Source organism: Panthera tigris, chromosome D1 (genome assembly GCF_018350195.1).
Source record: "Panthera tigris isolate Pti1 chromosome D1, P.tigris_Pti1_mat1.1, whole genome shotgun sequence".
Lineage (NCBI taxonomy): Eukaryota > Metazoa > Chordata > Mammalia > Carnivora > Felidae > Panthera > Panthera tigris.
Genome location: NC_056669.1, coordinates 112,087,185 through 112,109,691, shown reverse-complemented (window position 1 = coordinate 112,109,691; position 22,507 = coordinate 112,087,185). Strand labels below are relative to the sequence as shown.

The window sequence follows — 22,507 nt, the reverse complement described above, 5'->3', positions numbered from 1 at the left end:
GCCGGCTTTGCTGGAGGAGGGAAGGCCACCGTGGCCACGAGAAAAGGGACAGGGATGTGACAGAGCCCGGTGGCTGGGGCCCAGGGTCCCTCTCTCCCTCCACCCACCGGCCAGGGCCCGGCTCCCCTGCGGCAGCCCGATCCCTGAAGATGCAGGAGCCTTACATGCACGCTCACGCACACGCGCGTGCACACACCCCGCCCTCACGCTAACACACGCTCCCGTGCCCTCTTACGCTCACGTGTGTGCACGCACACGCCCCCACGTTCACTAACACACTCTCATGCCCACACACACGCACTCACATGCCCTCACGTATTTTCACACACCCACGCCTGTGCCCACACGCCTCCCCCCCCAACACACGCCGTCGTGCTCTCACAGGTGCACCAGCACGTGCACCGAGACGCACACACGCGCACGCGCCCGTGCCACCGTCGCAGACACCCGCAGCCTGTCGCTCTCGCAGATGCGCGCACGCCCCCGGCCTCCCCCGCGGGGCCCCGTGACGCCGGCCCGGCTGGGGGCGCACCTGCACGTTCTGTAGCGCCAGGTTTTCCCGGCGGCTTCCTCCGTGAACCGCGAACAGAGGCCTCTTACCCGTCGCCAGGCTGAAGATGCCCACGACGGCCTTGACCGCGGGGTCGACGTCGAGACCGATGTGGTGGCTGTGAGGGGAAAGGGCAGGTGTGCGCAGGGCCGGGGGCACCCGGTGCGTCCGCGTGCGGCGCAGACGCCACCCCTGTGGAGCTCAGGACTCTCCCCCCGGCCCCCCCGGGGAGCCCTGTGTCCGGACGTGCCACGGAGATGCCCACGGTACGTGGTGCCGTGGCTGGGCTGTTTCCCTGGGCACCACGTTCTCGGGGGTCCTTCCGAGGTAGCGGGTGTCAGAAGCCCCTTCCTTTCTGAGGCCGAACGACGTCCCGTCGTGGGCACGGACCACATCTGCTCACTGCCTTGTGTGCCAAGGGACACCGGGCCACTCCTACGTTCCGGCTGCCGTGCTCGACGCTGCCGTGAACACGGGGGCAAAACGCCTGAGTCCCCGCTCTCAGTTCCTCCGGGGACGCGCCCAGGAGCACTGCTGGGTGGGGGCCGGTTTGGGCTGAGAACAGAGGACTCTGAAAGGACCGAGTCTCCCTGACCGGAGAGATGCCCTCCCCGACCCTGCTCCGGCCCAGGGAAGAGGGGGGCGGGCCCTCACAGCGCCAGCCCACTCCCCAGAGCCGCGAGTGGGGTCCCGGGCTCCCACACCGGGGGGCACATCAGCCCCGGTGGCCGGTGTCTGGGATGCCAGCAGGGGGCGGGGACGGAGGCGTGGGAATCCGACGCGGCTACGGGGGGCGGGGGGAACAGACACGGTTTCCCCAGGACCGGGCTCGCGCCAGCGGCCCCTCTACCTGCCGATCTGCCGGGCCAGCTCCGCGGCTCTGTCACGCGTCTCCCGGGAGGAGTTCTCGCTGGCCATGTAGCAGGTCGTCAGCACGCGCCCGCAGAGCTCTCGGGGGTCCCGGGGCGTGTAGTCGAGCTGGTCCACGATGGTCCGGACGTCGGCCAGCACTTCCTGATCTGAGAACCCGCAGACGGCAGGCGGTGCTCGGGGCCCAGACCCTCTCCTCCGCCCCGGGGGCCGTCCCCTCCTACGCAGCAACCCCCTCGCTCTTCTGGCGCGCACGCCACGGGGATGTCTGACACAGAGCGCGTGGGGGAGGCTTTCGACCCGGGTTTGCCTGACCCCGAGGCCGTCCGTGTTCCTCCCTCCAGGCCACGCTGCGGGCACACGGCCACGGCCGCCCTGGCCCAGAGCCCCGGGAAGGGGCTTCACTGGCCTGCTGTCCCCAGGTCCTGTTGCGACCTCTGAGCACATCGGCGGAGCCTCCCTCACCCTTGACGGCCGGGACCCGGGGTCCGCCTCACCCCGTCCTCTGAGCCCCGGAGCCTCGCTCAGACCAACGGACGCCACCTACTTCCGTTATTCACGGCCTCGCAGACCTGGCGGCACATGGAGTACACGAGGCAGGCGGTGGCCGCGCTGTCCACCCCGCCGCTCAGGGGCAAGAAGAAGCCGGCCTGGAACGGGCCAACCAGAGGCGGGTGTGGGCAGGGCCTCGGGGAAGCGACGCGCCCAAACCTCGGCCCAGCGCCACCTGCAAACCCTGACGGGCACCCACAAGAACGTGCGGGCGTCAGCGCTCTCGCCGTGGGCCGCGCGTTCCGGATGGATTACTCTAGAGGGAAAACAGACCTCGCGCTGCGATGCGCATCTAGGACTAAACCCCGGTAAGTTACAGACGTCACGACACAGAACCAGTGGGACGTGTATTCCGTTCCCTCTGGACGTCATCAGACGGGACCCCAAAGGTGGAGCCAAACCCCCGGGGGGCGCTCTGGCGTCTGCCTAACGTGGATTAAGCTCCTGACTGAGGCAGAGCGAAGCAGGGCTCGCGTCGGGGGAAAAAACCCACCAGCCCCCCACAGAACCGAACGCAAACACTGGAAATCTTACCTGCTGGCTGCGTCTTAAGAAATCCCAGAGCCAGCAGGCGGGTCCAAGGCTGGAGAAGAATGGGAAGCGTCAGGGCCGGGGGCTGCGGACCCGTCCGCAATCTACCCGGGGGCAGCTGGCGAGGCGGGAGCGGGGCCAGTGAGAACGGCCAGCAGCGGCTGGGCCCAGCGCCTCGGGAGAATTAATGCCCTCTTGTCCCCAGACAGCCCTGGGAGAGGGGGGATGCCTTTGGCTCGTTTTAAAACAGGAAAACCGAGACGCAAAAGCAAAGGGCGGGGCTAGTGTGCCCAAAGCCCCCCGCACGAGGGAGCGACAGGGCCGGGAGGGGGAGGGGAAGCCAGGCCGTCCGGCTGCGGCATCGGCGCCCTCGACCCCGAAGCAGCGCGGCCTCCTCCTAACCAAGCAGCCGCCCCGGGCCGGCGGTGAGGACCAGCCATCCGCACTGGCTCGGGCCCCTGCAGCGGGCAAGGGGAGGGGCCGCGGGCACAGCACGACCCCTCCGCGTGCGTCCGGGCGGCCACCTGATCTCCTCGGCAGGACTGTGGTACTTCCACTCGAGGGGCTCGGACAGCGGCTCCAGCAGGTCCTCGCGGGACGAGAGGGCGAAGTCCACCTTCACTCGGGGGTAGGGGCTCGCCTTGCTGGCCTGCCGACGGAGATTCACGACAGTGACGCCCCCTCGCAGGCCGCTAGGGCCGGCCGAGGGACAGACTGTCAGCCAGCGGGAAGGCACCTCAAGCCCACAGCGGCGGCCCCACCCCCGCGGGGCGGCTGGAGCCAGAGAGACGGGCGGTGGCAGGCTCGGAAGCCTCGTGCGCTGAGGTGGCCCCTCCGGGGATTAAAGCAGAGTGACCGTGCGGCCCGGCGGCCGCGCTCCTAGGCGCACACCCGGGGGAAGCGGGAAGAACGCCCGCGCAAAAACTCGCACGCACGTCGACAGAGCGAACTCCTCACGGACCCGGCGTGGGGACGATCTGAGTGTCCTCGGCGGACGGACGGTCACAGTGTCGTCCCGCCCAGGAAGAGGCATGAAGCCCGGACACCCGCCACAACGCGGCTGGGCCTGCTCAGGGACAGAAGCCGCACGAAGGGCCTCAGGTTCATGGTCTCATCTCCGTGAAACGCCCACAGTGGGCGGGTGGGGGGCCCGGGCTGGGGGCGGGATGCGGAGTGGAGGTGGGCGGGCACGGGAAAGTCTCCTTGGGGTGAGGAGGTCCCCCGCTGTCAGGACACCGACGAGGCGATGGCTGTGCAGCCCCGTGAGCGTGCCACATCCCCCGAATCACGGGGTGCCGGGGAACATCCCAAGAAGCTGCCGTCACAAAAAACCACAAAGGGCTCCGGGACCTTTGTCAAGCGTCCCGCGTGTGTCCACGAGAACTCACCGCCAGGTTTCGAGATGAAATCTCTGCCCTGTAGCTCCGGACGTCCTCCAAATCCAGCGTCGCGGTGAGAACTTCCTGGAGGAGGGGGTTTCGAAGGGAAAGCGTGACTGCTGGGTAACTGGGCGGTTTTCGCGGACGCGCCAAACTGCACACGACGAGCCCCACCTTCTGCGGCAGGGACTGGGCAGCTGTGGGCCCCTAGGGGCCCGGGGAGAGGGGACGGCCAGTGTTGTTGCTGACCCGCAGCCCCGCCCTCTCGCTGCTGCCCCCAGAACCTCCAGTGAAGTGGGACACCTAGCAGCGGTCCCCTCGTCACGGCACAGGATTCTGCTGATCAGTATCGGCCGGGACCTCTGAGCCAGCTTCTCTCTTCTTAGACGGACGCATGGGAGACAAGGGCCCCTTTGCTGCTTTGGACGTGGTTGTGTGGAGACGGGATGGCTGGAGCTGCTGCAGCCATCCTGTGACCATGAGAGGCAACCCAAGCTCCAAGCCCACACAGGGGAAGGACAAGCCGGACAATGGCAGACGGGTGGTCAGAGCCTCGGCAGTCCACGCCAGTGCCCCTGCCTAGATGTGCTGCTGTGTGACAGCGGGTGACACTTCCCTGCCTTCAAACCCAGGTGAGACAGGAGTATGAAGAGTCAAAAAAGACCACAAAATAGGAAAAGAATAAGATTTCAAAAAAATTGCAAAAAAGAGAATTTTAATTTCATTTTGTCATATCATTCCTTTCTCTACGAAAATAACTCCTGATCAGATTATGTCACTGTGACGTTGTCTCTTCACATACAAGTGTGGACAGTGGGAGCTAACCGGCACAGCACAGGGGGACACAGGACGGCCGTGGCCACCCTGCTCCTGCACCGGCCCCGTGGGCAACTGTTGCTGTCAGCACCGGGCCCGGGCCACTCTGGACGTGCCACAAAGACCAGCAAAACGGGGCTTGTGTTTGTCCTCCCATCATTTCCCGAAGCGAGAGGCCGCCAAAGCCACCCAAAGTGCAGACCCCTGGGGTCCGAGCCCCAAGGCCTGGCCAGGGCCCAGAACCTGCTCCTCCCGGTACAGGTGGCCCCCTCCACTGCCAGTGAACCCTGCGCAGGGCACCCGTGGCCCTGAACCCGGTCCGCCCACCGTCCCGGCCACACCGACCCGGCCTGAAGACAGCGGGGCGTTCCCGTGGGACGCAGAAGAGTGGCGCCTTTTGCACGAACTTGACCCGCCTCTACCGTGGCTAATGCCGAACACCTGAAGGCCTGTGGGGGTGCTGTCACCTGGCGAGCACGGCCTGGGGGACAGCTGGGAGGGAGGGAGCGTCCCTTCTGCCAAACTCCCGCCCCCCTCCCCCCAGCAGGAGAGCATCACGGAGTTCACTCGCTCCGCTTTGAAACGTGACTTCGGTTTCACACCTGCTTCCCTCCTAACCCCAGCGGGGCGGCGAGGGGACCAGCGTCCCCTCAGCGAGCCGAGTGCAGAGGAAGCGAACGGGAGGGTTCGCGACCTGGCACGAGCTCACGCTGCCGCGTCCCTGCGAACCTGTCTTCCGCTCCCACCTGCCCCCGAACTAGCATTTCCACCTGACCCCCCGAACACGGGTGGTGCCGCGCGAGGGCCCCTCGCGCCCGCACAGCCGAGGGTCACTTGTGGCGTCCGCACGGCTGGCGTTCGTGTCCGTCTCCCGTGAGAACAGCCATTTTTTTGTTCTGAACTTGAAAGACCTGTCGGCGTACAGACAGCACAGACGTGTGCCCTCGCTGCAGAGGGCGGGTCTCCCTCAGCTTCTCAGAGGTCGGCCCGGTCAGGGCAGGACGGGACAGGTGTCTCAGCCTGCCTTCCTGGTTGTCCCCCGCCCCCCGCGCCCCAGGGCTGCGGCGACGTCTCCTCTGAGCTCGCCCCACGCCTCCCCGCACAGACGTGCCTGACCTCAGCCCGCTCGCGTGTCCAGGGAGACCAGACGGCCCACGGAGGGAGGCCTGCCCCGGGGGAGCCTCGGGGCTCCCAGGACTCGGGGCCAGGGCGCTGTGAGGCCCACGGCTAACACACGTGGCCCGGACACGTGGGGAAGAGCCAGCGGGTTGTGTCAAGTGGCCTCAGCGAGCTCCCCTCCACCTGCTTCTACGCATGAGGCCCCTGCCGAGGGACACCCTCCTGCGGGGACCAGGCAGTGCCTGCTCACTCCCTGGGGGACCGGGGCTCACCAGCTCTCCTGGCACGACACAGCCTGCCCCCCACAGCACCTGCCTGCTCGCCTGCCCCCTGAGGGTGATCGTGGGGCTGGGTCCTCCCCCCAGGCCGTGCACGTGTGACCCTCGCGCTGTGGTGGCCTCATCTGTCCGGGCGGGGCGGGAGCCGGCCGCGGGGGGGGGCCCGGAGACGACAGCCCGGCACGAGGGCTCGGTCACGGAAAGGAGCAGATGCCCCTGGGGTTTGCGAGCTCGCTCTCACCACGTCGTCCAGGGAGAACTGGGAGCCCTGCGCCAAGATGTGGCCGTTCATCGCTATCAGGGCGCAGCCATCATAGTACAGTCGGTCCCCGTCACAGCCCTTCTGGTTGGCCAGCAAGTAGATCCCGCCGTTCTGGAGAATGCAGGGGGCACAGAGATCACCGTCCCTTCCTCGGCCCTCCCAAGGCCTTAAACGGCGCCCTGCAGGGAACCCCCCCCGCCCCCCCGCCCCCCCCCCGCCCTTCCCCACAGAGAAAGTGCCTGCACACGGGGGGGGGGGGGCACAGTAGGGCCCAGGACAGTGACCCGCCGGCCTTCCCAGCCTCCAGGCATCATGCCCAATGCCCCTCCCCTCGCTGCCCCCCAGCACCCCTCAGGCACTGACTGTCGTCTCTGACACGGGACGAGGGGGGTCACGGAAGACAAACCCCACAGCGTGGCACAGAGACCCAAACCCGCCCCTCGCGGGGTCACGCTGCCCAGCAAGGGCAGCGCCTCGGGACAGCTCCCTGCGCTCCAGCTCAGAACCACTGAGCATGCGGCCAGCGCGTCACTTGTCCCTCGATGGTGCCTCGGGCCCCAGGGGCCTGACGCCGGGGCAGGAGGTGCCCTGCTTGCCTCACAGGGTCAGGGGAGGTCGGGCGCGTGAGGCCCCAGAGGGCGAGTCAGCGCCCATTTGCAGAGTGCCGGCCGAAACTGCGGGCATCGATGTCCGTCGTGCGGGCCCGGCCCTGCGTGGGCACCGGGGACTCGGGGGTGTGCGGGACGGACGCGGCACGGGCCCGCGGCACGCGTGCCCCAGCATGGCGGCCCAGCGCCTACCTTGGTGGTAGCCATGGTCACCAGATCCACCCTGGCGTGGGCTTTGCGCAGCACGTGGTGGCTGCCCGAGGCGTTGGTGAAGATCTCCACGCCGTCCAGGCCCATGTCCACGTGTGGGCTGCGGGCAGACGGCGGTTGACGGCAGGATGGGCCGCGTGACCCGCCCGCCCAGCCCCGCTGTCTCCACCCGCGGCCACCCGCCAGGCCGGGGCCGGGGCTGACCTGTGGGGCGTCCAGAGCTCCTCACAGATCTCGCTCCCGATGCAGGTGTCGCGGGTGGCCAGCACCGCGTCTCCAAAGGGCACGGTTTCCTGCGGTCAGGGGACAGAAAGGCACGAGACCCCTTGGCCGTCCCGTCTGGGCTGCGTCCCGACCTCACTGCCCTTTTACTTCCAGCCCCAGTGAGTCCCTGCCCAGCTGGGGAGCACTCCCCACCCAGGCGGCCCGGCATCTCCCCTGCTGACCCCCGGGGCCTCTGGTCACAGCGTTCACTAGGCAGGAGCTGTGCTCTGAGCTGCCACAGGGCCCTCTGTGGCCCCGGCAAGCCGTCACTCCACTCCGGAAGTTTCCATTGGCACAAATCCCCGTCGCCATCATCGTTATTAAGAATAAAGGGTCTTGGGGCAACTGGGTGGCTCAGTCGGTTGGGCGGCCGACTTCGGCTCAGGTCATGATCTCGCGGTCCATGAGTTCGAGCCCCACGTCGGGCTCTGTGCTGACAGTTCAGAGCCTGGAGCCTGTTTCGGATTCTGTGTCTCCCTCTCTCTGACCCTCCCCCATTCATGCTCTGTCTCTCTCTATCTCAAAAATAAATAAACGTTAAAAAAAAAAAAAAAGAAGAATAAAGGGTCTTGGGGCGCCTGTGTGGCTCATTCGGTTCAGAGCCTGACTCTTGATTTCAGCTCAGGTCATGATCCCAGGGTCGTGGGACTGAGCCCCATGTGAGGCTCTGCACAGAGCATGGAGCCTGCTTTTCTCTCTCTCTCTCCCTCTGCCCCTCTCCCGTTGTCGTGCACATGCTCTAAAAATTTAAAAAAAAAAAAAAAGAAAGGAATAAAGGGTCTCGTTTGTCCAGGGTCACTCCACGCCTGCCAAGGCCCAAAGCCCTTTTCGGCATCATCCGTGCTCCCGACAGTGTGACCGGATCGTCCCACCCGTGCCAGGAATGACCCGAGGGTCATGCGAGAAACCTGAGAAAAGTGACCCCGCTCCTGAGTGGCAGGGCCAGAAGCAAGCGTGTCTGTCATCAAGAGCCACGTTAACAAGCCACGAATGGCGGCATCCCAGGGCCGGGGCAGAGCCTCCCCCGGGCCGGCAGACGAGGCGCCGGGGCCTCCGTGTGCTGACCGGTCAAGCGGGTCTGGGACGCTCTCAGGCACGCGGACAGCCTTGACTTGCTGTCTTGGTCCAACTTGGCTCCCTCTCCTGATCCCAAAGCTACAGACGCGGCGAGAACTGATCCTCAGACAGGGAACACGGCCGAGCACGCTGGGTCGGGTTCCCCGATGCGTGTGCGCGAGTCCGACACCCTCGGCTGCCGAAGGCAAGAACCACGGCGTAAACCTGGCCCTGCTCCCTGTGGCTGCGAAGAAAGCCCTCACGCGGGACCCCATGCTGGCCACCGGGCACCTGGCAAATAGCCCACGGGGACGGCTGGGACCCTCACGCCATCTTGCCGTGGGGCGGCCAGGGCTCAGGGCCACGGGGCCCAATGTATCCACGTGCTGCCCTTCCCTTGTTCCCGGACACGCCCCGGAACTTAAATCCGCGGACGGTCACCGGGGCCGATTCAAGCCACCGCCCTTGGTCAACCGCCAAGCCAAATCGGTGCAACTTCAGACCATACCCCACAAGGGCTCAGTCATCTCCACTGGCAAGGCCTCCAGGACATAGTGGGACCCCGCAAGGATGAAACGGGGTGCAGCTCCCGGTCAGAGCTGTGCCGACATGCTTCAGACACGGGCTCCCCGCCAGTCACACACACGGACACGGGGAAACGCACTCATGGGCGCGTTCTGTGTTCTGGGTCAGGAGGGCTAGTTTTCAAACTAGCCCGCTGCTACACTTCACGGTCAAATGAGTTTCCGGGACACGTGGGAGGTGACCGGACCCGGCTGAGCGCCCCTGCCCAACCTTGGCTGTGCCCGTCCCGGAGTGTCCGCACAGGGGGTGCTGAGCCCAAGCCGGCCCCTCGAGGAGCCTGGCTCAAGAATCAAACCCAATGGCGGTGATGTAATCTGGCTCCTGAATGGGGGCATCTGCCCAGCGGCCAGGCAGCCGCCGTCCTCCAGGGAAGAGGCAGGGACGGCCAAGAGGCAAATGGAACCGGAACCGGGAGGAATGAGGGGAGAGGGACCCCTGGTCCAGCTCGGGTCCGTCGCTAAGGTCCAGCGGAACCCCTGCCGGGCCCTCCACTGAGAGATTCCGGACCCTCATGAGCTGCCGGAAGGGCAGTAATTAGGGGCGCGGAGAACCTGGCGGCCTGGGAGGAGCTGCGTCCCACTCAAATTTCTGTGCTGGGGTCCTGACCCCCAGCACCTCTGAACGTGACTGTATCTGGAGCCGGGACTTTGCAGAGGTGATCAAGGTGACCACGGGGTCCTTGTAAGAAGAGGGGATCGGGACACAGACACGCACGGAGGGACGACCCCGCGAGGACACAGGGAGAGGACGGCCGGCCACACACAAGGAGAGAGGCCTCGGGAGGCCCCGGCCCCGCCCACGCCTGGACCTCGGGCTCCGGCCTCCAGGACCGGGAGCCAAGTATCTGCTGTTTAACAACAACCCGCACCCCCTGCCCTCCGTCTCTGGTGCTGTGTTATGCAGCCTGAGCAAATTCACACACTTCACACCAGAATGGGACCTCGGACAGAAACCAGACCAGTCAGGCCTCCCCCCGACACCTGCTCTGTGCCCCTGGGTTCCAACCACCCGTGGGAAGTGGCCAGAACAGGGTTTCAGCTGTCACCCCAGCAGCTGCCACTAGGAAGAGGCTGGACGAGGCCCCCCGGCTAAGGCTGGAGATCAAAGCTCTAAAGGCCTGGCCCAAGCCAGCTCCAAAAGACAAGAGATTTCTGAAGCTGGGCCTTCACAGAACGAGCAGGCAGCCAGGTAATGTCTTGCTTGGATTTTATAACTAGAACCCTCACAGCCCCCCACCCCCCACAGCTTCCCGGGTGACCCGGAGGCCCAAGCACCAGCCCCGGCAAGGTGGGGCGGGGACCCCTCCCCCAGCTCCCCCGGGGCCCCGGCACGGTGGGCCGGGCGGGAACGAGGCAGCACCGACAGGCCGGGCTTCGGGGGCGCCACCCTCCCTCCTCGTGCAGGAACCTCTCCCCGCACGCCAGCCAGGTGCCGCTGTGGCCTCGGCCCACAGGGGCCTGCCCCCAGGGCATACCACGGCCTCCAAGAGCGACAGGTTCTGTCCCCAGAGACTCACCTGCTTTGTCAGGCTCTGCAGCATCCGGGGGAGAAAATACTCCTCTGTTTGCCTGGGAGGGAACAGCACAGATCTGAGGATGAGCGTCTAAGGCCCGGGGGAGGGATGGCATCCGAACGGGGACAAAAATCGGCCCGGGAGCTTCCAACCGATGTGGCAGCAAAGGACTGTAGGGCATGCACAGGTGCCCCGAGCGTCCGTTCAAGATAAAAAGACGAGGACGGGCGTGTTGGCGAAGATGCTGTGCATTTTACTCGGTGACACCGTGGTGCCCAGTGAGCTCCCGCCGGCTGGCTTCCCGGGGCCTTGGTGCCCGGCACTCCCGAGACACGCGTCACGGGCATGATCTCCAAAGAGGGGGCGATCCGGGTGGAATCCCCGATCGGAGTCTCTGAGTCAAGATCACGCCGCGCTCGCCCAACACGCAATCACAAGCCTAAACGATAAAGTTACGCTCCAAACGGAGTAAGACGGACCGAGTCTAACACCTCCCACGCCGCTCCCGGACAAGGCATCCCCAGGCGCCACGCTGAAAGGCAGAAGGCACGAAGCGACGCCTCCCGAGTCCAACCGCAAAGGGGCTGTTACGGGATGCCGCCCGAAGACGATCTGTGAGCTGCGGCTCTGGGAGCCTCCCGCGGTGACCTCAGCGGTCGTTGCCTAAGTAAACCACAAAGCCGGGAAGCTGGAGGGCGATGCCTTCTGCCCCGCGCCAAGGCCGGGGACAGGACCTCCCGGCCGCCTCGCCGCCCCACAGCGAGTCTGCGATCCACCATCGGCGGGCTTGCCGCCACGGTGTCGCCGCGTCAAGATGAACTTTAGAGGGAGGAGCCGGCCGAGGCCCGTCCCTTCCTCTGCCTGCACCCCCCGCAAGATGCACTGAGCACCAGCCCGGAGCAGGACCACCAGGGCACAGGCGCGCGCACCTCCGCTCTCCTACTCTCTGCCCCGAGGCCCGCCCTCACCTTGTACCCGGCCGGTGCGTTTCGCAGGTTCACCGAGAGCCAAAAGACGCCGCGTCAGAGTCCCGTGCTGCTGCCGTAGCTGGTCACTCGAGGCTCGGCTCAGGCCGGCCCGGGGCCCCGCACCTGACCGTTCGCACAGCCTGCACCTTTCTCCAGAGGCTGGACGCCCCTGCTTCTCAGCCAACGCCGTCCGGAAAGGTCCTAGCAGCGCACTCCCGCCAAGAAACCACCCTTGGCCGTGCTGAATACAAGTCTTCTCCGCCCCCCGGGGGCAACAAGAGCCCCTGCGACCCCTGTGCTTAGATCTGGGGTCCGTCTAAGAACATAATGAGAACGAGTAGGTTCTTAAAGTCTCTGCAGTCGAGCACCAGGTTTTTGTTTGTTTTGTTTTCTTAAGAGGCCTGGGACTGCACTTTGAACCTGTCGTGGGTCCATTACGAGGGCGGGGCCACAGTAACCCAGCCGTTTTATCGTCTGCATTTTGGCACAGCTCCCAGGTGGTCTTAATGTTGCCAAAATGCGAGCTGGTCGCTCCGGCTCGGCATGCGCCGCCCCTTCCACAGGCTCAAGGAAACGAGCGAGGCTGAAGGAGTCACCGTGAGACCCACACGCCCGCCCCCTCCCCGACCCCGGGCAAGAGCTGGCACGCTCCCGGTAAATTCAGAGACAGCACGACCCCATAAAAAGTCTCAAACCAGAGATGATCGGATGCTGGAAAAAGATAAAAAGTGAGCTTGTGAACTGGGAAAGGAAGCGGAAAGACGTGCTGATCTGGGCAGCCCCGAGCAGCACGAGACCGGAGCCTCCGGCACACTCCTGCACAGGGCGGACTCAGGGGGATAAACCCCGGAGGAAGTACAAACAAGCGGGCAGAGAAGAGGAAAGACACGTACGATATCCAGGGACACGTGACCCGCACACAGCGGAGGCTCCCGGACAAGAGCGAGAGAACGAAATCCTTTGAAGATGGGAAATTAGAAAATGTTCCTGAAATCAAAAACCTGACACTCACGTCAAAGACACTCACGGCTCAGGGCGCCTGGGGGCTCAGGCAGTTGCGCGTCCGACTCTTGGTTTCGGCTCAGGTCGTGATCTCCCGGTTTGTGAGTTCGAGCCCCACGTCAGGCTCTGTGTTCAAGCCCGGAGCCTGCTTCAAGTTCTGTGTCTCCCTCTCTCTCTGCCCCTCCCCCACGTGCACTCTGCCTCTCTCGTTCTCTCCCAACAATAAAATAAACATTAAAAAACAAAGAGAAATGATGCTTGATGTAAGGAAGTATGAGAAAACGAAAAAGAGCTCTTAGAGAATAGAAAGTAGAGGGATGGAATCTTCCAGGACGTGGGAAAGAAAGGTCACGACAAGTATAGAGAAGCTGGTCCGGGAGAGTCTGATCTCCAATCAAGAGGCATTTCAGAAATAGAAAACAGAGAAAACAGAGCAGACATCGCCCAGAAAGGACACGACGTTTCCCCAAAACACAGGGGCCCTGGAGAGCCGAACACGGGAGCCCGGACACCCGCACCAGGGCCCACAGGATACAATTTTAAAACACCAAAGACGAAGACAAGCTTCTGCAAGTGTCCACACAGAAAATACCCCCAAGGGCGAAGAAGAATCCGCACGGTGACCCCTCACCGAGGGCACAAGCCTCCAGGCAATCCTTCACACGATACCTCCGAAACTAGGAAGGAGCATTATTTCTAACCTATAATTTGTTTTCCACTCTGCAAAACTGCTCATCACGTGGAAGAGACAAATGACAACACCTGCGGGCAGGCAAAGTGCCAAAAGTCCACCCTCCGCGGACCGTTACTTAGAAAGTGCGACTTTGTGATTTGTGATGAGAAGGCACATTCGGTCTTTCTGGAGCCGAGCTCCCGAAACCCTTAGAATTTCCCGCGACAGGGGCCACCCGTGTCTTCGTTACGTCGTTGTGTCGTGAGTGGCGTGGAGAAGGGCCCCAGGGAGGGGCGCCGGCTGCCTGGGGAGCGGGTCGGGGAGCTGGACTTTCCGTCCCCGTCCCCAGGCCTGGGGAGAGAGCCAGGCTGGGGGTGGAGCTCAGGGGCCAAAGGCCAACGACGTAACCAATCAGGCCTGGGTAAGGAAGCCTCCGTAAAACCCCGCAGAACGCGGTTCCGGGTACGGGGAGCTCTTGGGTTGGTGACCGCGTGGACATCCAGCGCAGCTCTGTGCTCACCCAGCCGGCTGTCCAGAGCATATTCTCGTGTGTTAGAGCCGCGATCTAGGAATCGAACCCAAGGTGGGGACGCGGAACCTCGAGAATCTACTGGAAGCCGTGTCCCAGCGAACGAGCCACTCGTCAGAGACGAGTGAGGCCGGACGCCCACCAGCCCAGGCGAGAGAAGCCCCACGTGCCCGTGCCGGAACCGGGTGGCAAGTACAAAAATCCCGTTTTCCCACGTAAAAATACCGACCATCCGAAAATCTAACGCTGAAGTTCTGTTTCAGCAGCAGCAGCAACGATAAATGAAAAGCAACAACCGTAACGGGAGGACAGGGCAGGGCTGCTCAACCGGGGACGGTCTTGCCCCCGGGAGACATCTGGCAACGTCTACAGACACCTGAAGTTGTCACAAAGGGACGTAGCTACCGGGAGGTCAGCCGCTGCACAGCTTGCCACACGGACGGCAGTCCCAGAGCGACCAGTTGGGGCTGAGAAAGCCTGGCACACGGGGTAACTGGAGATACAAGGTGCCCCGCGAGATTTCTGTGGTCTGTGACAGGTCATCTGTATAGCAGCAGCATCAAATAGCGGTACTTAGGGGCGCCTGGGGGGCGGGGCTCAGTCGGTCAAGCGTCCGACCTCGGCTCAGGCCGTGATCTCACGGTTTGTGGGTTCGAGCCCCCGCGTCGGGCTCTGTGCCGACAGCTCAGAGCCTGGAGGCTGTTTCGGATTCTGTGTCTCCCTCTCTCTCTGCCCCTCCCCAGCTCACTCTCTCTCTCTCTCTCAAAAATAAATAAACAGAGGTGCCTGGGTGGCTCAGAAAGTTAAGTTAAGCGTCCGACTTCGGCTCAGGCCGTGATGTCACGGTTTGTGGGTTCGAGCCCCGCGTCGGGCTCTGTGCCGACAGCTCAGAGCCTGGAGGCTGTTTCGGATTCTGTGTCTCCCTCTCTCTCTGCCCCTCCCCAGCTCACTCTCTCTCTCTCTCTCAAAAATAAATAAACAGAGGCGCCTGGGTGGCTCAGAAAGTTAAGCGTCCGACTTCGGCTCAGGCCGTGATGTCACGGTTTGTGGGTTCCAGCCCCGTGTCAGGCTCTGAGGAACCTGCTTCGGATTCTGTGTCTCCCTCTCTCTCTGCCCCTCCCCTGCTCGTGTTCTGTCTCCCTCTCTCTCTTAAAAATGAATAAACATTAAAAAAAAAAACCAGCGGTACCTAAATGGCAGGAACTTGTCCCAGACTCTCACGTCTCTCCCCCCGTGACCTGGGCCAAGGCCACACACAGGGAAGTCCCGAGACAAGCGTCCACAGGGCGGTCACAGACCATGCCCCTTGGTGCCGGGCACCGTGACTCACCGAGTCCTGGACCAGGGGGTAAACCAGCGTAGCTCCCGGTAGTTGCCCTCGTTTGCCAAGGCCATTTTGGGCCTGATGAGCAGGATCCTCCTACAGGCGGGAAACCGAGGCGGCCCCTGAGATGAACACCCGGTCACGAGGGGCACCCGTGGGTCCACCTGCCCCGGACGGTGGACGGACGACCACAGAGCAGCCGAGGCCCGGCAGGTGCACGTTGTGCGAGCAGCCGATGTCCAGGGGCCTTTAGGGGAACGTGACAGACCGCCCTCCCTCCGATGACTTCTGGCCAACAGGGCCATGTGTCCCCAAACCCCACCCTGAGGTTTCTCTCCCCTGAAGGTGGCAGTGCTGGGCAGGGGCCAGGGGAAGCAGTGCCGTCACCTGCCCGGGGCATCGGCCCCCACCAACGACCGGGCGTTTCCAGAAGACGCCTCCTAGCACAGGGCTCCAGGGGCCACGTCTGGGGTGGGGCGTGCGGGTTCCCCGCTCCCCGCGGCCACCCACCTGTTGAGAAATATCACCCTGCAGTTGTAGCGGACGTTCCGGTGCATCACGGGCCTGCGGAGAGAAGGCACACACACGCGTCTGTGAACGGCAGAACCACACGTCTGTTTCAGTGCGAAGCTTCCTCGGGCCCTTGAAGAGGGCCACAGGGCCCCTCTGTGGCTTTTCTCAAAGTTAAAAACGAGCCAAGGGCTCTGCCACGGTTTAGGCTCTGAGACAAAAGAGGCTCTTCTAATGTTTATTTCTGAGGGAGGGAGGGAGAGAGTGTGTGCCAGCACATGGGGGAGGGGCAGAGAGAGAGGGAGACAGAATCCGAAGCGGGCCCCAGGCTCCGGGCTGTCGGCATAGAGCCCGACGTGGGGCTCGAACCCTCGAACCCGGAGATCATGACCTGAGCTGATGTCGGGCACCTAACCGGCCGAATCCCCCAGAGTGCCCCCAGGGCTCTTCTAAAGGAAACACAGTTAACCCCTCTCACGGGTGTTCCTCCTCCTGGAACGTTCTCAGACCTGTCAGTGGCCTCCTCCCTAGCTCTCTGCACACACCCGTCACCGTTTCACCTCTGTCCCCTCCCGGCCTCACGCACCAGCCCTGTGCCTTCCCAGTTCTCCTTCAGACCACTCCTGACCTGCTGCCTGCGCCCCTTCTAGAAGGCGGGTCTCCTAGGGGGTGAACAGATTCCCCCGCCACTCGGTCTGGACCCCGCCCCGACCACCTGGGGTGCTCCCCTCTGGAGGTCAGGGGCAAAGCTCCAGAAGTCAGTGCTCTGCTGGCCCTGGGCGGGGGCGCGGCTGCACAGATCAAGGATAGGAACATTTTGTTCAGGAGCTTATAGGCCCAGATAAATGCCAGATTTCGAAGGAACATATCTTTATAAGTTGGTGGTTAACATTTTAAGAGCGAAAACAGGATTATAAACACCAAGCCAACAGAAGAAAGCAGAGCACAGAAAACCAACCTCAGACAAGGGAAAACAAGAGGACAAGATGGCCAGGCCACTTAGAACAACCGCAGGGACCAGCCCCCGTGGCAGCTGGATCAGGAACCCAGGGACGGCCCCGGGCCCAATTCCTCACCTTCCTTGGCGAGGGGGGCTTTGCAGAAGTGATGACTAAGTACGGACACTGAGAGGGGGAGGCGGCCCGGGACCACCCGGGGCCGCCCAGGACAGTCCCAAGTTCTTACGCGAGAGGGGAGGGGTCAGAGTGCAGACATGTGCACAGAAGCGGAGGTCGAGGTGAGCCTCCACTGGCTTCGAGGGCGGAGGAGGCCCCGAGGGTTGCTGGCCTCTCTCTCTCCGCGAGAGCCTCCAGACTGACCCATATTTAAGACTTCCGACGCCCAGAAACACAAGACAAAGTTTTTGCGTTGTTTCTGTGTTTCGCGCTGCCACCATCTGTCACGGCAACAACAGAACAGGGAACAAATACAGTCCACGTACCGCCACCGATTGTGATAAACGTGGACACAGCGGGTTAAAAATCCCATCTGTGTGCTGCTTACGCTAGGCCCTAGCTCGTGTCACAGCGACGTGGAAAATGAAGCGGTGGGTTCGCGTATGGTGCACCTGCACCCCCCACGCCTGCACCCCTGGAACCCACCCCTCGTTCGCCTGCACCCCTGAAACACACACCCCTTACACCTGCACCCCTGGAACCCGCCCCTCGTTCGCCTGCACCCCTGGAACGTGGCCCCCGTCCGCCGGCACCTCTGGAACCCGCGTCCCATGTACGCGCCCCATATACGCCTGTGCCCCTCGGAACCTGCGCCCCACGCACCCGCCCCCATGTACGTCTGCGCCCCTGGAACCAGCACTTACATTCCCACGTCACAGATGATATCCTGAGTGACTGGAGACTCCAGAAGGGCAGCCAGGACTTGGAGCGAATGCAAGAGGGTGTCCGACTCGTAATAATGATCCCAGCACCCGTAGCCGCTGCAGAGGAAGGGAACAGCCAGGTGAGACCTGGAGACATACGAGGTGAGGGCGGGGAGGGGGGTGGGGCCAACTGGGTCAGACGTGCAGGGGCGCGACCAGGCAGTGGGATCTTTTGAAAGCCTCCTGGCTGATTCCACCGCGCAAGCAGAGCTGGGACCGCTGCCACAGAAGAGGATGCGTTTCACGGGAAATGAAGAAACCCCAGACCCTTTCTCTTCAGTTTCAGTTGCTATGAGAAATTCTCTCCCGTCAAGTGTCTGCCCGTGGATTTTTTTTTTAAACTTTTAACGCAGCCCAAATCACACTGATCTACAAGCAAAAGAAACAAGGCTGGGTCCACAGGAACATGTTTCAAGCAGCTAAGATCGTTAATATCGTTCCAAACACCATTCACAGAACGACTCCTGGTTCTTCCTACAGACACTTGTGCTGGAAGCAGGCCGAATGGTGTCCCCTCCCCAGAAAGGTGTGTCCATGATCCTGGCCCCCAGAACCCGTGAGTGTGACCGTATAAGGGAAAAGGGTCTTTAAGAAGTAGTTAAGGATCTCGAGGTGAGCCCAGATGTCCTGGGCAGGTCGTGTATCCAACAGGAGGAGGACAAGGTGGGGGGGGGCGCGTGTGGAGCCGGAGGGACGCGGCCACAGGACAAGGCGCTGGGAGCAGAAGCGGGAGGAGGCAGCACGGATCCTGCCCTGGAGCTTCTGGAGGAAGTGGGGCCCCGCCAGCACCCCGAGTCTGGACTTCTCCCGAACCGCACGAGAACAAATTTCGGCTGTTCGAAACCCGCCCCCGGCGTGGGGAGCTGCGTTACAGCACCCCAGGAGACGCGTGCGGCGCTCCGGGACGTCGTTGAGGGTGAAGACGGGCGTCAAGGCAATTTCCGGGAGCCGGGGGGGGGGGGGCCAGTAACAACGCGCAGAGTGTCTGTAAACTGCTTCTAGGCGTTCAAAGGCTTTCCCGCCTACCACGCAGCAGCCTGGAAGCGACGTGCCAAGTGCTGGGCAAACTGTGCACACGGACGCAGACCCCCAAACTGGCACTTGCGTATCGAACGCCTGGAAAGCATGCCTCCCCGCCTCTGCTTCCGAGAGGAAAAGCCACGGTGGTGAGATGAGAACGAGGTCGACGAGATGTCCCGTGAGGGCTCAAGCCCTGGGCTAGCCTTTCCTTTCCAAGGGCAGAGTCCTGCTCCACGGGATTCATGGCCTGGCAGCTCCCAGGCCACACAGGCTACCAAACAGCAACGCGATGCCAGAAGTCACGTGCCTGATGTCCAGCCATCGGCTGACCCCTCGCCCCTTTGGCCGGCCGGCAACTGGAGGGGCATCTCATAGCGGGGGCTGTCGGCAGGTGCCCCCGGCCCATTCTGGGTGGGCAGCCTTCCATCTGCGAAGCCTGTAAAACTGGCCCAGAGGACACAGCCAGCCTCTGGGGTGAAGGACGCCCCAGACCCACGAGGCAGCCTGCCGCAGTGGCACTGGCCCCTCATTCTCCTTCCAAGTGTCCCTCTGGGGTGGGAGCTGCCTGGCACCAGAGACAAGAAGACGGCGTGCCCAGTGAACGGACTTGGCTCGACTCCTGCCCCAGCTTCCTCTCTGCAGACTGTTGCAAATAACTGTGAGCCTGCTCGGCAGGCTAGAAACCACTGGGAGCCCAGCTCAGCCGGGCCCTTATCCCTGCTTGATGCAAGTATGCCGCCCTGGGATCCTGTAGCTAAACTCCTCCCCCTTTTAAAATGACAGGTCCAGATTTGGAGACAGGAGGGTGGGGTGGGGACAGAACAGGGCAAAGGAGGACGTAACCTGGAGGTGTCTGGGCAGCGACTGCACCCGGGGGACAGGGCCGTTGAGGACAACCCTCCAGTGGGAAGAACAGACCGAGACAGGAGCTCAGGAGAAGTCACTCGGACAACGCAGGACCCCAGGGCTCTGGCCGCCGGCTGAGAAGCATCTTAAAGACCAGGTCCAGTGCAGGTGAAAACGCTCTTGGGTATTATGGGAAACACCACCCGAGCTGAAGTCAGGAGTCCAAGGACAGAAATCAAGCTAGCTAGAAAAATGACAGGAGTGGCCTCAAGGACTAACGCAAAGATGCCTGCGAGGAGACACTTTCTGTCGACACAGCCCCCAGGAGGGACTTCTGATTCCACAAACGGCGAGGACCTGGACACACAAAACGGGAACACAGAGGAGCACGGAGGGCGGCTGACGTGTGTACAAATGAACCGCGGCTTGCAGTGTGGCAACCAGTTGCTTACTTTTGAAGAAGGGACAAGGAGGAACCAGCTTCCCGATCACTGGAAAAAGGCAGGGCAGAAGGGGTCGCCTACACTCGCTTGCAGAAAGATGCGGAGACGGTGAGTGAAACCTGTTCGTGGCTGGCTGAGAGTGAGGACTTGGGAAGGGTGGCAGCAGACAGAGCGGCCCAGCCCGGGCTGCTGAATCTCAGCTCCTCTCACGACCCGACACGGGGCTCCAGGCTTGCCCGGGCGCCCTTGCTCGGTGACGTGAAGCAGGCCCGCTCACGGCTTTCTGACGCCCCTAAACAGCCCTGCACCTCCACACCTGTCCACACCCACCCCCTTCCTTGCCTTTCTGCTGCGGGGAACTGATGTGGATACCTCTGCCTTCCCCGCCCTGGGAGTCTGTGTGTGCCAGTCTCACCATATTTCCAATTCTGGTCCAAGCCTGTATCTTGCTCCTTTGCATTTGGCAATTTCAATACCTACACATGGAGGCAGAGACAGAAAGACTTCAGTACCTGCAACGTGTTCAAGGGCAGATAAAACACAGCTGCAAGCCAGACCACAACCAAAAGCACTCGGTGATCTCTCTGACCCCAGGCAGCCAAGGACCAAGGACAAGGACGAGACCCCCTACACATCCCGCTTACACCCTTTGGAAGCAAGATGCTGATCCTTAGCCCCCTGGGGGAGGGGGAGGGGGAAGCAGTCGGTCCCTGGTAGTTTATTAACAAGTGGATGCGGAAGACCGTGTGCAGGGAGGAGGCAGGCCTCCAAGGAGCACAGCCTATGGCGGCACCAGCAACCCCTGCCTGGGGACAGCAGCACCCAACTGCACCTGCAGACAAGAGGCCAAGAGAAAGGAGACCCCGCTCTGGCCACCGACCGCCTTGCTCCAACCCGATATGCTCTGAGCCCCGAGGAGATGAAAACAGGTAGATGTTGGGAAAAAAGAAAAAAAAAAAGGATGACGGTCTGGAGGCAGGTGGCTGAAAAGATGCTGTCATTGGTGCCATTCCGTCGTGGCTGTTCTTAGCGAGCCCTCTCGCGGGAATCGGCTCAGAACAAGACGGCTGGGGTCACGTGAAGGACGGCCCCTTCGCGTGCAGGTGTGGGCCGCTGGACCTTCCACCCTCAAAGAGCACCAACGAGATGGTGGCCCCGTGACAACCACACCCTAGTCTCTAAGCTTGCAGGCTCACCCCTTACTCTGCCTGCCTCTTGGGGCCGGCTTCTCCCAAAGTCTGCCCATCAGGAAGATCTGTAGGCACCAGAGACCGTAACAGCCCTCCCGCTGGTCTTAAGGGTTGACTGGCTTCAAGTTCATGCACTCCTTGCTTGCGACCTAAGTCCTCGGTCTGTAGCAGAACTGACCCACTGTCCTGAGACCTGCAGACCACTGGCCTTGAGGAGAAAAGGACCGGACTCTCCCAGAAGTTGAGGCCCGACTGCGTTCGGAAACGGCGGCCGCAGATGCCAGCAAGTGTGCCCAGGGTCATGTCCACATGCGACTGCCCCTCCCCCCCAGGCACCTGCTTCTCCCGCACCTTCCCCTTCAAAACCCTCCGGCTCCCCACCCCCATGGGGAAGATGGCCTTTGACACATAAGTCCACCAGGTTGCCGGGTTCCTGAATAAAGCATACTTTCCTTTCCCCCTGTCACTTGTCTCTCCAGCAGCCAACTGCAAATAACAGAATCGAGCCAGCCGGCAAGCCTGGACCTTGCCCCCGCCCCATCGCGCCGGCCCCCAACCCCGTCCCCCCGCCCCCCCAGCCCCGTCCCCCCAGTTCCACCGAACCCCCAACCCCGTCCCCCCTCCCGGTTTTCCCGTCAACCCCCGTCCCCCTACCCTGGTCCCCCTCCGCCCCCCTCTACTGTCCTCCCTCGCTCCCCCCAGTTCCACGACCGGCCCCCACCCCGCCGCCCCCAGACTCACTCTTTAAAATCCTCTGCAAATTGCCCTCGAAGTCCAGGGCCCATTGGTTGAGCGCGCAGGTGGCCACAGTCACTTTCCGACCCATCCCGGCGGCAGAGTCCCGGGCACTTCCGGGCGCGGCGCGGGTCCGGCCGGGACTAGCGGGCTCCGGACGGCGGAGCCCCGGCGGCAGGCCCCGCCCACGCCCCGCCCTCCCGCGGCCGCGCCTGCGCAGAAAGGAGGCCCGCCCCCTCCGCGCCCCGGGTTGCAGGCCCGCGACCCAGCGCGGGGGGGGGGGGGGGGCGGTCGCTGGGTCCTGGAGCGCGGTTCCCCGTTTCATTCCGCACCTCCCCCACGGAGTGCAGCCCGGGTGCCTCGGCGACTCGGCTTTTCCCTCTCCTAGTGTTAGATACGCTGTTTTCATGGTTTTTCTGCGGTGTGGCGCTGCATGGTGGGCCCGGAGCACGAGCGATCCGTTGCGTGCGGGAGGCTCCCGCACCGTTCGCGGCGCTGCGCCAAGGCGCGCGCGGTGTCTCCTTCGCGGCCGCCTGGCCTTTCCCTGGGGTCTACGGGCGGCTTCTGGGCGGCTTCTGGGCTAAGCAACACGCCGTTGCCACATTTCTCCCCTGAAGCGCTTGCCGCACATTTACCACCAGCCAGCTTTCACTTAACGGATTTCCTTCTTGAATGCCTTTAGGGTACGAATCCAGCTGTTTTTTCCTTTTCCCTGTGAATAACTCTCACCATCACTGATCGAACAATCCGTCTTTTTCTCTCGACTTCCGTTGCTTCTTTGTCATACACACGTTT

At 63.0% G+C, this 22,507-nt stretch overlaps 1 protein-coding gene across 1 annotated transcript in view; it reads right to left on the bottom strand.

The window, feature by feature from the left end:
• Window positions 1–21,872, bottom strand: part of NADSYN1 (NAD synthetase 1) — a 39,310-nt gene extending 17,438 nt beyond the window's left edge. The window contains exons 1-15 of the mRNA XM_042958311.1: window positions 21,719–21,872; window positions 20,203–20,263; window positions 17,419–17,535; window positions 15,600–15,653; window positions 15,096–15,185; window positions 10,597–10,648; window positions 7,380–7,468; window positions 7,158–7,275; window positions 6,337–6,468; window positions 3,892–3,966; window positions 3,028–3,152; window positions 2,507–2,555; window positions 1,968–2,070; window positions 1,401–1,569; window positions 533–668 (exon numbers count right to left, since the gene is read on the bottom strand). Of these exons, the coding sequence (XP_042814245.1) occupies window positions 533–668; window positions 1,401–1,569; window positions 1,968–2,070; window positions 2,507–2,555; window positions 3,028–3,152; window positions 3,892–3,966; window positions 6,337–6,468; window positions 7,158–7,275; window positions 7,380–7,468; window positions 10,597–10,648; window positions 15,096–15,185; window positions 15,600–15,653; window positions 17,419–17,535; window positions 20,203–20,263; window positions 21,719–21,803 (1,455 nt within the window). The 5' untranslated portion in view covers window positions 21,804–21,872. The remainder of the gene's footprint in view (window positions 1–532; window positions 669–1,400; window positions 1,570–1,967; window positions 2,071–2,506; window positions 2,556–3,027; window positions 3,153–3,891; window positions 3,967–6,336; window positions 6,469–7,157; window positions 7,276–7,379; window positions 7,469–10,596; window positions 10,649–15,095; window positions 15,186–15,599; window positions 15,654–17,418; window positions 17,536–20,202; window positions 20,264–21,718) is intronic.
• Between the last annotated feature and the right edge of the window lie 635 nt (window positions 21,873–22,507).